We start from the raw sequence: 17,115 nt of genomic DNA, 5'->3' as shown, positions 1-17,115 counted from the left end.
GGGGGACTCCTGCAATGCACTGGGATGGTCAAAATTTGCAAACAGCAAACTTCTCTTTCAGTGGCTGTTCAGTGTTTCAGCTCCTCACATCTACCGCGAATAGCAACACCGTTTCCTGGCTGTCGATCGACTTTCTTTGCTTCTGGGGTCCCGCACTCTGTTGAAGGGGCTCAGGCTTGGTCAATCCTGCTTCCTGGGAGTCCAGGGGATCTTCCTGAAGCACTAGGCCAGATTAAAAGCAATGCACACAATCTGGTGTTCCTCTCCCTGGCTATATGGTTTCCAGCAGCAACTCTGTGGAAATTCAACCAGCTCTGAGATGGTTGTCCAGGTGGCTTACTTTGGAGTTGATCGGTCCCACCAACTCAAGGGTAGAGGTCGTCCATGCAGGGGCTTCTCTGTTGATGCAAACTTGGCGTTTCGACACTGCAGCAGGGCTTCACCGGGCAAACCAACGGTCCAGCAGTTGCAGCAGGCATCCTCTTCAAGTTCTTCTTCAGTTCCTTCGTCCAGTGGTCGACTCTACCTTCCAAGCCAAAATACTTGCCTTTTATTCAGTTCTCTCCCATTCATTTCAGCCTAGCTGTCAGTCACCCAGCAGGGTGGCTGTCCTTGCCGGACAGTCAGCCGGCCAATCATCAGAGAGTGCATTTGGGTCTCCTAGGAGACTAAGCACAGGGAGTTTCGGACAACTCCCTCACTTCCTGCCTACCCCAGACACCCTGGAGCCAGAGGCGTGCTTCACTCGTGAATCCCGCCAAAGGCAAAATGAACAAAGAGACCAAACCAGGCTAAATCTCAAAGACCTTTCCAAAAAGAAATGCAGAAAGAAGACGACCGGGGGCCATTTTGACAAAGATGGCTCCCGTGGGTGCTTTACTGTAGCTGCAAACGCAGCTTGCGGTAAATGCACACTATGGTAGTTAAAATGAAACCACTGCCACCAGCCATTCAGTGAGAAAAGGGTAACATATAAAAACGCTACATGAGAATCTAGACCAAGTGGATTCTAGGTAACCCCTCCATCACTCTATTGTAAGATAGGGTGTGCTGGGTCTAGCAAGTTACAATGGTAAGGAAAGTCAATTTCACTTTACTGCTCTTGGAAACAGGAGTCTCTAAGGTGGAGGGAATTAGCACATTTCTGAGAATTCTCCCTAACATGGGGTATAATCCCCAAACTTAAAAGATCAATCCAACTCAGGGAAATGTGGGTAAGTGATTTTTGCAATGGCGCTACATGCCGGAAAGAATCCACAAGATGTTCCCTCAAATATCCGACCAATGCTGGAGAGGATGCAAGACGCTAGGGGATAGGCAGCATATCGGGAGAAACTGCCGAATGCTACAAGAATTTTGCGGAGGTCAAGAAACAAATGATGGAAATATTCCAGGGCCTAGACCAACTGGGGGAACATTTCTGGTAGTGCAGCATGTGTGATCCAAAAGCAAATACACCAACTAAGACGAAGAAGCAGGGCATGATTACCCTTCTGATAGCAGCATGGCTGGTGATGGCACAAAACTGGAAACCACAAATCCGCCCCAAAAATACAGGACTGGTTCTATAAAATCTGGAACTTTGTGGCACTGGAAAGGGTAACGTACAACATTCAAGGAGACCAAGGGAGATTCAAGGAGGAAATGGGGCCCAGTTCTGTCTTATCTACAAAGTGACTTCCTGGCATAATGGTGCCCACACAAGATAAGAATACTGGATATCCTTTGAACTCAATTGAACAAGCAATGGGAGATGCGACAGACAAAACCTCTGGTGGGGGGATAGGGGAGTATGTTATATGGTTAATGTCTCTTGTTATGCCAAAAAGAATACAAATATTGTTTTAAAAAATATATTGGATGGCTTCGCACTGATGATAAACTCAACCAAAACAGAGGTGCTCTTCTTCCCTGCCACTTACGCTCTCATCTCTTCCACGGTGTCCGGTTAAAGGTGAGAATACAAAAGGTTCGAATGCAATAGGATCGGGTCAATAGGCCCGGAAACAAAAGGTTCGAATTTTTTTTTTAAATTATGTATAAAAAAAGTAATTTTTCGAACCTTTTGTTTTCGGTCGTTTTGATTCGACCCTATTGTATTTCGAACCTTTAACCTGTAACCCTCTTCCACTGACTATTCAGTTCCCACCCGACACTCCTACTCTTCTTCAGCTTTAAATCTGTGTCATCTATGACACTTACCACACCTGCTTTCATCTCCAAAACTACAATAGCAGCTCGCCACAACCTCATAAATATTAGGAAAATCAGATGCCTCATTCCTTTCAACACTGCTAAGCATCTCTTAACCACTCTTGTATTCTCTAAACTGGACTACTGTGCCAGCATTCTCTTTGGTCTCCATAACTATGCTTTCTCACCTCTCAACATCATTAACCTTACCAGGACTCTTGGAACTCCCTTACTTCAAACTTAACTTCCTCGTACCATCACCAGGTTGGATGTATAGCCGGCGATGCAAAACAGGGCCAGATTTACATTTCTGCTCCTGGATCACAGAACTATCCACAGAAGGGCACCACTGTATCTAGCCTCATCTATCGAACTTTACAAGCCTTCTCTTAATCGCTGCTCTGTCTCCTTGACTACCCTTGTGGCACCACACCCCTCTTCCCCCTCTCTGCTTGCTCTTGCTTCCGCTCATTCTCTCTTCTTGCTCCACTTTCATGGAATTCTCTTCCCACTGGGCATCCGAGAAACAGTCCACACAGATTTGTTCAAAAGCAACCTAAAAGCCTACATTCTCGCCTCAGAGTTACCTTCTCTTCTCCCTTTTAGCTGACATTTTCCCTCACCTCTACCCCCTCATGTTCTACTGCCTTCACCCTAGCACTTTATCCATCATGGTCACATACCTAACACAGCTTGCTATACCGCCTACCTGCACTTAAAAATGACCAATGTTGGTTCTCCTTAATCTGTAAATGTCCACCCATGTATTGTCCCAGTCGACTGTTCCATTTACTTGCCCCCACAACCTGGTCAGAAAGTCACTCAAACTCACCCCATTGTAGGAAACTCACTGCTTCCCGTCAAATTTGATTTCTCATCTATTGGATGTTCTTTTGTGATCAAGAGCATTGCTCCTCCTTGTATAAATAAATAAGTCCCGGTGAAGACCTTCTCCTCTCTCCCGATCTCAAGAAACCTCTGAGTTTATTCTACCCCTGTACCAGTGCGAACAACCAGTCTCGTGGACTGCTCAAGAATCTGTGCCTTCTGAGTCTTCGGAAGTGTTCCTTGGCCAATTGTTGGACTGACAAGCTTTCTCCTGGGCCACCTTGATTCAGGTGTTCCAGTGCATCCTTGGAACTTGGAAGATATTCAGCTTGTACTAAAATATGTCTGCTTCTGCATTTTCAGCCTTCTTGCATCAATGGAAGCTTTGCAGGGCCTGCTGTTTTGTCCGCTCATTGAAGATCACCTGTCGCTGCCTGACTCTGGTGACTCCCGTGCAATCTTTTTCCTTCACTCCCTTGACGTGCCCAGAGATCACCTGCTCAGCGGTTGTTTTTAATCTTTTCTTCACAACGGTGTTCAGCTGGAAGATGCCTGGAACCGTGGTTCAAGCCCTGCAGCTGACTGAAACTTAATTCCAATGGCAAAAAGGGCCTATGCACCCGTGACCTTTGGTCCTCTCTGGAAGGGACCAAGCATAGACGAGTGTCCCCAACAGAATCCAGAAATTCAGCAGTGGTCGGGCAGGGGGGGGGGCATAGGTTAGCATACCTGTTCTCCATAAGGTTTCCTGGTTGTACGGTCCGCCCTAACTCGCTTCTTTCTGGCTCTAGTCAGAGATCTGGTCAAGGATCCCCATGTTTCTTACCTGAACTGTACTTCTCTTGTTTAACCTTTGAGTCATAACCGCTGACATTATCCAATCGCATAGTAAACCTTCCAGAAAAATGTAACTTTGGAATTGATTTCTTTAGGGCACACTCCCCACACCATGTTAGGACTGGATTTCCTAGCGAACTGTTTTATGGTGCCTCAGACATCTGCTGAAATGCATGCATCCGACTAATTACCTTTTTTACAGTGATTTTTAAATGCATTCTATGTTCTCTGAATTGACATATTGGTTTTACAGTAAGTGCGTGGCAATATTTGCCAAGCGGTTTCCTTGCTTAGTGTGTTTTGAAGGTCCATCTTTTTTTTTTGTGTTGTATGTTTTTCTTGATCAGTTTGTTATATTTTTTGTTTGTGTGCACCTCAATGCCTGCAGGCTTTGGCGCAATATAAATACATAAGCCATTGTCTATTTTTGTACTTGCCTGTCTAACTGGAATTCTTGGTGATTTTCTGGGTGGACTCATTGTAGCCCTAGATCACTTGCATCCCTCCTTGAGTCTAAGCCGTGTCGCTCTGCTTCCCATTTTAATTGGATTTGGCTATACTTCAGTGTCTTCCATGTTCACCATAGTAGACCTCCCAAATTCCATACCCAGGTTTGATTTTGGAAATCCATCTGAACAGTCTGCGATTGCCAGGCTTGAGGGTCTGAGTCAGAGGAGTAGAAAGGCTGTCGGCGTTGATAGCGAAACAGGGTTCCTTCATAGTTTTTGGGCACAGGATTCGATTTATGAGCATGGCAGCTTGAGAAAGCCTCCAAGGAAGAACCAATATCGAACAAAAGCTTAAGTTACACCATATAGGGCCAGCCACAAAAGGTCCACTGGGAAGTGAATGGCGGTAGCAGGGTCTGAGGCAGCACTTGCACCGGAATCTTCCTAGACGAAGTAGACATCAGGCAAGTGCACTGGTCTGAAGAGTTTGAAGAGATACTATGCTGAAATGTCCAGAGTCGTGGTATGGAAGGGGAACCCACTTCTGAATCTGTTGATGCAGACAAGCCCAGGATGTTCAGACAGACAATGCCTTCGTGCAGAAGCTGTGATCCATTTATCTACATTGGATTAGGTGAAAGCACTGAACAAGGCTCCTTCTGGTCATTCTGGAGATGCAGAGTTTTGCCATCTGATTCTTCGGATTATCATGGGATGCTGGAGCAGTGCTTCGGTTCTTCCTTAAGCAGCAGGCCTTCCAGGCATGCAGATACAGAGTTACAGCTGTAGAAAAGGTGGGTGGCTAAGGAGGCTCTGCTTTTATCCTACCCGGGAGGCAAGTGAATTAACGCAGAACCCAGTCACAAACCATTTAAACCGAAGGTTGGCCAACCACGTGCCCATTCCCAAGCACACCTATGCACTCAGGGAGAGCTCTCATAAAGGAGTGCATCCACACTATCCCAGACAGGAATCTGCATATTTTTCGTTGATTACACCCTTAGTCCTGGGATACAGGAATCCAGTGGCAAAAGAACATACTCTCAAATACACAGAGGGACCAGATCTAGTTATGTGACCCCTCCGGTCTTTGACGCACACCTAGATGACCACCATTTTGATGAATGGTGAAGGGGCTGAAAAAGAACTGTCGGGTAAAAAGGATTTCAGTAAGTGGAACCATAGTACATAGGCATAAAAGCCACCACCAGCCTAGCTACATAACTAACAATGAAAGGGTAAATTCACTGGAACACTGTGTGGTACGTTTGAGGTGTCTGTGCCTTACAAAGGTGGTCTCTTAGGCAGGGCATATTAAAATATTACCATGCTTTTAGTGAGGCTTTGGCACTGGCTGTGAGAAAAATAAAGTCCAGAAAGCCTGCAAAAGGTACAGGGGGCAACCTCGTCAGGTACAAAGCGAGAACTCCACCTAACGGTGCAGCAGTAAGTTGGTAAAGGAGGATCTTGGGAATCAGGTGTGGGCTAAGTACTTAAAAGCATGTTTCTGGTTTCTCCCTGGAATTCTTCAGCAGGGCACAGAACTTTGCCCTCCTAAGGTGAGCCCTGCACATTTTCGACCGTGTTTCTGAAAGGTTATATAGTTGCGTTAGTATTTTATTTATTATTTTTATCCAAAAATAAAATGTGTATCCATCAAAGTAGGTTCTGAACCCTCAATCTGCCCTTTTCAGATCGTGGGCGGATGGTTGCATCTATTGAGGATATATTTTCAGAAGTAAATGAATAGGATAGTAAGGACTGAAACTTGGATCGACTGGGGTATTGAGTGAGGCCAAACAAGTTTAGGAAGCCAATGAGTAAGCATTAAGAGTATTTGGTTCTCTCTCACTTGAGTTTCTGGCTAAGGGTGGGAGTCCTGCAACCATGCCCCAGAGATTCTGTGAGGCGCCAAGTCTCCTGTCCAGCTGTGAAGATGTCGGAGGTCCTGTGGACCCGTTCTAAGAAGGCTTGGCACCCAACTTTTTTTGCAGTCCCTTTGGAGCCATGTCTTAGAAGGCTTTGGGTGGTGAAACATTAGCGTTCCAGCATCAACGGGACCTGAGATACGCTGACTCTGACCGGGACAGTTGTGTCCCCTCCTCTGACTGTGCGTTGACTTCGTCGAAACTGGGAGTGCTGCATCGTTGTGGTCTGCATTCATGCACTGCAACAGGTTGCACCAGCTCCTGGACCTGACCGTAACTTTGTGTTGCAACTGCAGCTCCTGGGCAACTTAGACCAGAACCAACGGTGGGAAAACAGACCTGACTACCTTCTAATGACCTGCCAAGTCTGAGGAGAAACCGGAGTACAGGGAGGGTAAGTTAAAATACTTACCGGCACCCCCATCTCCACCTGTAAAAGTTTTGAATACTTTTGAATAGTGTTAAAATTGTTTGGCTAGAAACCGTCTTAGTCAGAATAAGTTCTCTTCTGACTTTTGGAACCATTTCCCCTCCACAAGACCCTCCTAACTTTTTTCCAGCTCCCAAAACTTCTGGCAACTTTGAAGTTTTTGGGCACACAGTCTGTCAACTTAGGGTTGGACTTTCTAAAGTTAGGGTTGTATTCTTGTTGACTGCCATTGCAAATAACCACTGCCTTCCCGTTCAGTATTATTAGGGTGGGGGAATTGTGATTTTATTGCACTGGCTACAGGGGCTGTACATATGGATTTTATTGCGAGTATTTTGTGATAGTTTTACTTGCCTATAGTCATTTTTATAGTATTTGCTTGGCCATAAATTATAGTATTTTTATAACTATCTGTGTACTCCTTGATTACTTGCTTTGTGGACCGTTTAGCAGGCTCACTCACTCCTGAATCTTAACCTTGACTACACTCCGTGCTACCTTGATTGAATTGGCTGCTGCTCCCAGTTCAAAAACTAAGTTTGCCTCCTAAACATCTGCCCACTAGGCCAGAGTGTAGAAATCCAGGTTAACACCTATTATTGTATAGTAGTGCATAACGAATTTAGTGTGCTGTTGGAACAATTTGGGCAGTTGAGGTATTTGCGTTCTAATGCCACTTCAGCCTAGCCTTACTGACTTGTGAATGGTTGCTCTGTGCTAAAGAAATGTTTTAAATTACCTAGCATCTTATTTCAGAATTATTTCTCATTATAGATGCTTCCTGGGACTCTCTTTGTGAATGCTGTGAAATATTTCTTCACCATGGTACTTAAAGGATTGCAAGTGCACAGTGACTACTATTTCTGCAGGATCGACCTTATTCACCTAGGCTATCAAATCTATTCGACTCTGGTAAGTTATTTTTTAGTCTTCCCATCCCCATATCCCACCTTTGGTTATGGCTGTTAAGTAGCACTTTAAACGCTACCTATAAGCTAAAACTATTAGTAAAGGAATTTAAGCTAGGAGATGCATGGGATGTGAGGAGTGAGACACAGCCTGTGGGTGTTTGCCTTTTTTATCCACTCATTGGCCACCCATGGTCATACTATGCTGCTACTGTGTATGGCCATTCTCCTCCTACCTGCCCCTCCCTGCCCAACACACATGCCCCTGGGACCCCTTTGAGCTAGCTCTGTGGTTCACTTGTTAGAGCCCCAGAGAATAATCTCAACTTTGGGTCGAACCAGCAAGGTGGAGTGACCACTGGGAACTCATCAATTCCGAACACATAAATCGGGGAGAGACTTTGGCCCTATAGTGTGCTACACTACATCACCCTACCTTGGAGAGAGAACCACAAGCTCTGAGAATAACAAGGAACTAAAACCAGGGGGAGCCTGGGGGCTGGTTGGGGCAGGTTGGGGGTTGGGGGTTGGGGGTTAGGGGGTGCGGGGGTTTGTGGTTCAGATTCAAGATGTCTTCCTAATAAAGGGAATGCGTTTAGGGTATTAGCCTGGTGTGTGGGCAGAGGGTCACACTGCCCAATGAGAAAGATGTTATTACAAGGCCTACTAAGGGGAAAACATACTTTTGCTGGCACTGTAGAAGATCTGTGAAGTTGGGGGAGAAGATTCAAGGATGAACCAAGGACGATGGGGGGCGGGGGGGGATTTGATCCGGTCTCCAGGGCAGCAATGGTAGCACTACACCAACAAGACACTATTACAGGGCTTCAACAGGAGAGACCCTGATTGAAAAGATAGGTACCCTTAAATGTTAGGGGCTTAAACAGCCCTAACAAGAGAATTTGGCTATTGAAGGAGCTGAAGGTAAAGCACATTAAGATAATTGCACTCCAGGAAATCCACCTTTAAAAAAACAAGATCAGAAGAGGCCCTGGGAAAGATTTCCCTCTACAGACAATTTCACTGGTCAGCAACATTTAAATGGGTGGGGGAAGCCTTTCTCTTTCACAAGGACATTCCTTTTGGGCTACAAGCAGATGGGACCAAGACGGGTGGTGCGTGATACCGCAGGGCACACTGAAAACAAGGACACTCGCAATAGCCACATTTTACGCCCCAAACTCTGTGCGGGAAGTGTTTATGCCCAGATTTCTGAAAACACTAATAAATAACGAAATTGTATATTGTAATAATGGGGGACATGAATCTGGTTATGAACAAAGAGCTCGACGGATCCTCATAGACTAAATACCCGATGACCAGTAGTGTATCACATAGACTCAAGAAGGAACTAATGGACACATGGCGGGAACTTAACCGACAAGCTAAAAACTGCACCTACTATTGGCATGTCCACAAATCATTCTCGAGGATTGTTTTTTCCTCCTTCCATACAATGCTCAAGACACATATTGGATTACATTATGGTAGTGAAGGCACGCCCCTAAACGCTCACACCAAAAATGCAACCCACTAGGGACAAAAGGCTAAGATTCTTGCAAGGATAACCTGTTTTAATTATACAAAAAATAGTTGTCAGCAAACAACTCTGATGCTCAGGAATGTTCTGAGCAAAAAAGGTGCAAGCAAGAGTTTAAAAAGGCGCAGAGTGACATCAGTATACAGTCAAAAACTGCACAGCTGGTTGGTGCGACCCTATGCATGGTCAGCCTACTCATCCATCCGTCCGTCCGTCCGTCTTCCATTACATGGGGTCATCTGGGCTCATAGTCTCCAGGGTACCAAGGTTGAAAATGCAATTAAATGTATTATTCTAACAGTGCTGCAAAGGGAGCCTGGCATGGACTGGTACATGTATGGCTGGAGGCCACTGACCTGCACACATTTCACTCTTCCCAGTTGCTCTGTCTTGCATCCAAGGCTTCCACCCTCGCTTTTGAACTATGATTTCTCTCTCCCCGCACCTCGCATCACAAATCATGCCATTGTAAAGTTCAGATAGGATGGCCATTCTTTTAAATCTTTTATGGTTGTCTGATTTATGGTTGGTGGGCGTGGGGTCAGCTGGTATATTGGATTTCAGGGGTCTTGGGACTCGGACAGTTGTAGGGGCTATAACATGTAGTTGGCTAGGTGGGAGTCAGAGGATTGCTCTGGCCTGGTTGTGACGGCACGTACAGCGAGGCGCCTAGCACCATCTTGTGGCCTTTCAGGACACATTCTTTCTCTGGATATAATGTATTGGAGAAGAAAGTTTCTGTGGAAATGAACAGCATGGGTCTCTCGTCAGTGCTTGAGCCTATTCAGGTTTCTTCAGATGTACGGCCTCTCTCTAAAGCGCTACCATGCAGGCCCAATGTTTCTGCAATAGCTACAAAATGGCACCTGTTTATATGCGCGTACTAAGTCTAAACAAAAACAGTTCACGTAATATTATGTCCATGCAGGATCTCTTAGCAGGCACCCTCTTTCCCCTAGCACATCACAGGTTTCTTCATGGGATTCGCCTCCCCCGAAAGCACCTAGGGGGATGGGATAGGTTCATTTCCTTCCCTACATTCCCCCCTTTTGTTACTTCTACAGTAACAAACTCCCCCGTACCCATGTGTTCATTCTCCCTTCTCACTGCGGCCTCATATGGTGTACTTCCCTTTATTGGCATCCAGGCCCTACATACTGACCGCAAACTTCCTCCTGCTTGCGCATATTCTTCAGATGTACATGTCCTATAAATACCTCCCTCATCTCCTGCTAGATTAACCCATACTTCCTAATAATGTTCAAGGGGTGGGACAATGATGGTATGCGGTCTACTTCGTCTACATAGAGGATAGGAATCATTTGCGGAATGACAGTGTCTGTATTCCAGTATCCTTTGTATTGAGAGGTGCTTTAGGATCTCCATTTGAAACAATCATCATGCTTTGGCACAACACTGGAGTCCCATTTGGCAGGTGCAGAAGATGACCACGATGACAGGTACCAGCATCTTCACAATTGCTCTTAGCCAGGATGGAGCCCAATCGAAAGGGCGATGTCAAACCAAGCCTCCCCCTTGATACCAGCTTTCTTTTGGTTACCTTTATCTGTGGCTAAAGACAAGCTGGTAGCAGCAGATACATTTTTATAATTTTTGTAATATTTTTTGTGTGCACATTCGCGTTTACCGCATAGGACTACTAAACGTGGCTAGTGCGCGAAACTGGCTGTGTCACGAGATTTGTCACTTGTCCTTTCGCTGTAATGTTTGGCTTTCTTTCTGCCTTCAGTGTCAGGAAATTCCATATAAGGTCATGCACTTGTCTGGGAAAGAGTGAACCCCACAGTAGTCCCTGCTTGGAATACTGCTGGCTGTTTGAAGTGTGCAGATCCTTACCATTGGTGGGGTTCGACTTGCTTCTAGCCAGGATTTAGGATCACTCCACATCATTCTAAGTAAACACTGCTGGTTACACACCCCGAGCCAGGCGTTCTCCTCAGGCCTAACACAGCCACATTCGGTCTGGATAAACCCTGCCAGAACGATCACATACTACTGATCTCTCTCACACCTACCACTAAAAAGCAGCTATTACATGAATACCGCACCAGCTGCACACATACCCGGTGCTCACATGCACCTTGACTCTCTACTGACCTGAACTTCGGTTCCCAAGGGCGTTCAACCTACCAGCGCCATCAGACCATACCAATGGTATATAAGGCGCTATATAAATGCAAAATAACATAAGAGGACTCCTCCTGCAGCCATTTCTTCAGGTCCGCGTTGGAGCCAAGTATCCTGTGTAGAAGAACAGCTGGCTGAAGATACATGGACAACTCCCGAAGAGACCCGACATCCCTTCCTGCGTTTTTCCCGGAGAAGCTCTGTTGCATTATCTGATGTGCGAAATCCCTGAGCTGTGCCTCAACCCTTGGATTTGTGGGCGAACCAGTCTCTACGCATTCTCGAGGATCCAGCCGTCTTGAGCCTTCGAAAATGTCCCTGCTTCGCCCAGTGGACTGATCAGCTCTCCTGTGGGCTACCTAGGTAGAATAGTAGCTGTTCTGCGTTCGTTGCTGGAACTTCAGTGGTTGCCAGCTCATGCCACAAGCCTCCAACCTGCCAAGTTTCAGCTATACATGAAGGGATCCTCTTTTGAAAGGTTGTCTTCAACTGCTACTAGAAAAGACGCCTGCTGTCACCCATGTGTGGCAGAAGTCGCTGGAACTCTCCTTCCCCCATCTAGTGTCCAGAAGAGGTCTGCATCAGTACCACCAGCATTTCTTCCCAAAAGGTTGCAACAGCGGGAAAACCTACCTCCAGCAACCCCAGGTGACCTACCTGGTCATTTGAGAAAAATCTCGGTCTGGCGGTGGCAAGCCTTTGGGGCCGGTGGGTAATTGCAATGTTTTCACCTCCCCAGTTCTCCTGAGAAGAAACCTTTTTATTCCATGTCATCACTTTATTGATCATCGGATCTAAAAGCTTATTTCGAGGGGATTGGGTCCTCCGACGTATTCCATATCTATGACAGGTAATTTCCACAGCTGTGCTGCTTCGGAAAAACTTTCTATGTTGATGCGCCGTCCCAGAGGACCTCCTCCGACGGCCAACGTCACCCGTTGTGATACGTAGGATGCACAACGCCCGTAGCCTCTGTACCCTTTTTACCACAAACGTGTTCGCTTTGTGAATCTCGGTAGGCCTCGACTCTTTGGAGTTTGTTGTATTCTTCTCGGTTCTTTGAACCTGTTTGGTTTTTGTGGGGGGAAAATAAGCCTGTTCGTGACGATGTCTACCTCGTCTTCAACCCTGCGTCCGGGCTTCAAGAAATGCAGAGACTGTGAGTCCAAGATGTCGGTAACGGACTCGCACAACGCCTGCCTCTGGTGCCTTGGGGGAGGCCCACGACACGGACGACTGTGTCGACTGCCAGTCGCTCACGGCCAAGGCCTTGCGGGAGTGCAAGAAGAAGTTGTCAGTAGGTGGAGTGTCTAAGCCCTGGAAGTAGAGGTCTGCGGGGCTTTCGTCGGATGATTCGAGGGGTGACTCTCCGCGACATCGTCAGAGGTCCAGTGGGTCTCCTTCGGTCCCGCCACTCCTCTGCCTCTTCAAGGCATTCCCGGAAGCACCGGCATCGGTCTCCTTCCCCGTCCTCTTCCAAGGACTCCGCCAGTCGGCAGCTCGCTTATCCCACCATGCAAGCGACACCGGAGGAATGGGCTTCCTTCGGGAAGATGTTAGCGATTCTCGAATCGCAGGGCACCGGTCCGTCCGCGCCTCTGAGTGGGGTCGGTCGTGATCGGTCGAGAGACACCGCTCGCACGCCTCCGGGCTCGGGTGGTCGGCACGGTTCGCGGGAGAAGTCCCGCTCGGACAAGGGAAACCGTTCTCGCCATTGCCTGTTCCAGGTCCCGGTCCTCCACGCGCTCGAGACCGCGTGATCCTGTGCCGTCTTCGAGGAAGACGTCGAGGCCTGTGGCGCCGAGGTAGTCTACGACCTCTCTCGAGGCTCTGCTTTCGAGGGGGTCATCGACGCTGTCGGTGCCTAGGTCGTCGAAGGACACGCTCGGAGCCCTGGCTTCGAGGCCTGTGTCGACGCCGCCGGTGCTGGTGGCGCTGCGGTTGACGTCGACGCCGATTCATTCAATGCCGATTCTCTCGACGCCGCGCCGACTCGTTCGGCACCCTCTAAGCCTTTCAAGGCAGTGGTGACAGAGGGGCCCTGTGGCACGGGGGTAGCCCCTATAAACGCTCTGGCTAAGGTCAGGCATAGCTTTGGTGCCCAGGTGTCTTCCTCTCACCGCCTGGAGTACATTTCAGAGGGTGATGAGGGCTCTAATGAGGGCTTGGTTCCGGTTACGGTGCCAGATGAGCTTCTCTCGGGCCATAGCCAATTTGATGACCTGAGGCAGTCACTGCATGATGCCAGTGGACTGGACACCTCTCCGGAGGTGGAGTTTTGTAGGCCGGAGCCTGGCACTCATGCCAATTATTTGTACCGGTGCCTTATGTCTCGGGTCACCGAGTACTTGGGATGGTCGGCTCCCCCAGGGGACTTTGTTCAGGATAATCTAAAGGACATCCTTGATCTTGATTCCCACACTGACCCGGTACTGACGTTTCATATGGCTCTGCAGAGAAGGGTGGCGGTGGCTTGGACTGCTCCGGAGAGTCTCCCGGAAGTGGGCAAGTCTTTGTCGCGAAAATACCGTCGAGCCAGTAGCGGCCCCTGCTACTTGTCCAGGCACCCCACTCCGGAGAGTTTGGTGGTGCAGGCGTCCTATCCTACCATCCCTCCGGATAGGGACGACAAACGTTTAGATGGCTGGGCGAAGAAAGTGTTTTCTTCAGGGGGATATGGCGCTTCAAGCGGCCAACTCCGTATGTGCCTGGTCTCGTTTCACACACACTCTGTGGAACTGTGTTGCATTAGCGGCTGAACATATTCCCGAAGGGGACGAACGGGATGGTTTCCTTGCAATGGATCAGGATGGCAAGGATGCCACGTGTGAGGCCGTTCAGTCGGGTTTGGACATGGCAGATTGTGTCAGCTGGTCCATGGTGGCGAGCACCGTAATACGCAGGTTTGCGTGGTTACGGAAGTCGGGGTTCGCTCCTGATGTGCAGTCCCGGCTCCTCAACATGCCCTTTGACGGTGAACATCTTTTTGGCAGCAAGGCTGACGAGAGCCTTGAGAGGTTGCAGACCTCCAAAGCTGCAGCGAAGTTGTTGGGCGCTGCAGTTCGACAACCTCTGCCTTTTCGTCCTAGGGGACAACAATGGAGGGGAGGTTCATTTCGCTATTACTCATCCTTCAGTAAAGCGAGAGGAGCTGTCAGTCAAATAGGCCACCGTAAGAGTGCCAGAGGTGGAAAACAGGGTACTCGAGGAGCCAAGGCCGCTCTGGCAGTTGCCTTTTTGCCCTCAGGCAACGCCGCAGCTGCTCCCACTCAGTCATGAGGCCAGGTCCCATGGTTCGCCGGTTGGGGGAAGGCTGGTGCAGCATCTTGTAGAGTGGCGTGCCATTACTTCAGATGTGTGGGTTCTGGAGATCATAACCCACGGCTACTGTCTTCCCTTTGGCAGAGGCCTCATGACAATCCACCTGGGAACATCTCTTTGAAGAGTCCGGATCCGCTCCTTGCGCAGGAAATTCAAGCCCTGCTGGAGAAAGGCACCATAGAACTGGTGCCTGTAGCGGAGAGGAACAAGGGATGGTATTCCCCTTATTTTTTGATTTCGAAGAAAGACGGGGGATTGAGACCCATCATGGACTTGCGCGGTTTGAACAAACTCCTCAGGAAGGACAAGTTCAAGATGGTTACTCTCTCTCAAGTCCTCCAGGCCCTTCAACTTCAGGACTGGTTGGAGTCTCTCGACCTCAAGGACGCTTACTTCCATGTGCCGATCCATCCCAAGCACAAGAAGTACCTGAGGTTCGCGGTTGGCGACTCGCACTTTCAGTTTCGGGTTCTGCCGTTCGGATTGACCTCCGCCCCAAGGGTTTTCACCAAGCTCATGGTGGTGGTGGCCGCGCATCTTAGGAAAGGGGGGATTCACATCTACCCCGACCTGGATGATTGGTTGATCAGCGGGAGCTCTCCCGAGCAAGTCCTGGATCATCTGTCCGTCACCTGCCACTCCCTTCACAAGCTGGGCTTCTCCTTCAATTTAAAGAAGTCCCATTTGACGCCAACACAGTGGCTCCAGTACATCGGAGCAGTGCTCGACACATCCCTGGGGCTGTGTTTTCCTCCCCAGGTCAGGGCTCTTCACATTCAGCAGATGGTGCACAAGTTTCAACTTGCCCAGACGCTCACGGCATTAGAGTTCTTGAGGTTGCTCAGCCTCATGGCATCCTGCATTTTTCTGGTGCCAGAGGCTCGTCTGCGGATGAGTTCTTTGCAGTGGGCACTCAAGATGCAGTGGTCGCAATCTTTAGGCAGGATGTCGGACATTGTTCAGGTGCTGCCCTCGATTGCCCAGGACCTTCTGTGGTTGGCCGTCGAAGGCAGTCTGATGAAGGGGGCCCCGTTTTGGCTTCCCTGGCCGGAGGTGACTATCTTGACGGACGCACCCCTCACGGGATGGGGATCTCATGCCAACGAGTTGACAGTCAGCAGTCGTTGGTCTCCGTCGGAGTCCAGACTCCATATCAATCTGTTGGAGCTGAGGGCCGTCAGGCTAGCCCTGAAGGCTTTTCTGCTGACTGTGCAAGGAAAGAGTGTCCTGATCCTAACGGACAACACGGTAGCCATGCACTACCGCAACAAAAAGGGGAGGGGGGGGGCAGGGTCACTTCCTCTGTGCAGGGAGGCGATGCAGCTCGAGTTGTGGGCCATCCAGCAGGAAGTTTTGATCTCGGCTGTTCAGATGGTCGGAGACGACAACGAGACGGCGGACGCTCTGTGCAGGCAGAGCACGATCTCTCACGAGTGGGAGCTGGCTCAGGAGATTCTCCTGGAGATCTTTGCCCTTTGGGGGACCCCTCAAGTGGATCTCTTCGCCTCCAGTGTCAACCGGAAGTGCGAAAGGTTCTGCTTGCGGGAATTTCCTCCAAAAGGAGCCTTAGGAGACGCATTTGTGGTGGAGTGGTCATTCCCACTGGTGCACGCGTTTCCTCAGTCCCCGTCATCCCGCAGGTACTGCAGAGGTTACGGAGGTTTGGTTCCCGGATGATCCTCATTGCTCCGGCGTGACCCCGGAGGACGTGGTACCCAGACCTTCCCGACTTGTCCATCTGCCCTCCGCGTCGTCTTCCCTACCGAGACGATCTGCTCTCACGGGAGGGGGGTCAGGTTCTCCATCCAGAGGTCAGATCCCTCAACCTTCACGCTTGGCTTCTGAAAGGTTGAGGTATAAGGATTGGGAGCTCCCTGAAGACGTGTTGGAGTTGCTCTCGGCCAGACGGCCGGCAACAAAGTCTCTGTACCGTTGGCGTAAATTCTGCGACTGGTGCAGAGTTAAGAATGTGGATCCTTTTGAGTGTGACATTCTGATGGTTCTGCCTTTTTTGCTTGCCTTGGCCCACAGGGGCTTGCAAGTGGGTACCAATAAAGGTTCCCCTACAGCGCTGTCCATATTTAAGCGCTCGTCTGAAGAATGTTCCTATTTTAAGATTCCTTTAATTTCTCAGTTTTTGAAAGGGCTCACTAATTTGTTCCCTCCGTCACCTTTTCTGGTGCCCAGTTGGGATTTGAACCTTGTTCTTATGTTTCTTATGAGTGCTCCGTTTGAGCCTTTGCATTCTTGCCCTTTGAGACTGTTAACTATTAAAACTTTGTTTTTGGTTGCGGTTACTTCCGCTCGCAGATTGAGTGAGTTACAGGCATTTTCAGTTAAGCCACCCTTCACTGTGTTTCATATGGACAGGGTTGTCCTTCAAGTTTGTCCTTCCTTTCTTCCAAAGGTGGTTTCGAAATTTCATTTGAGCCAGAAGGTGGTTCTTCCGGCATTCTATCCTCCTCCACATCCTGGTAAGGAAGAGGAGAGGCTCTGTAGGCTTGATCCTAGGAGAGCGTTGAGCTTTTATATT

The 17,115-nt window shown here is 48.8% G+C and overlaps 1 protein-coding gene across 1 annotated transcript in view; it reads left to right on the top strand.

The window, feature by feature from the left end:
• LOC138468291 (exportin-5-like) overlaps nt 1–17,115 on the top strand; it is a 1,210,104-nt gene that overhangs the window by 1,139,636 nt on the left and 53,353 nt on the right. Inside the window, exon 29 of the mRNA XM_069608777.1 lies at nt 7,440–7,577. Within this exon, the coding sequence (XP_069464878.1) occupies nt 7,440–7,577 (138 nt within the window). The remainder of the gene's footprint in view (nt 1–7,439; nt 7,578–17,115) is intronic.

The sequence above is a fragment of the Ambystoma mexicanum genome, chromosome 4q, assembly GCF_040938575.1.
Source record: "Ambystoma mexicanum isolate Mex_15411 chromosome 4q, UKY_AmexF1_1, whole genome shotgun sequence".
NCBI classification, from domain to species: Eukaryota; Metazoa; Chordata; class Amphibia; order Caudata; family Ambystomatidae; genus Ambystoma; species Ambystoma mexicanum.
The sequence above is the reverse complement of the archived record's forward strand: the minus strand, read 5'-3'. Positions and strand labels throughout refer to the sequence as shown.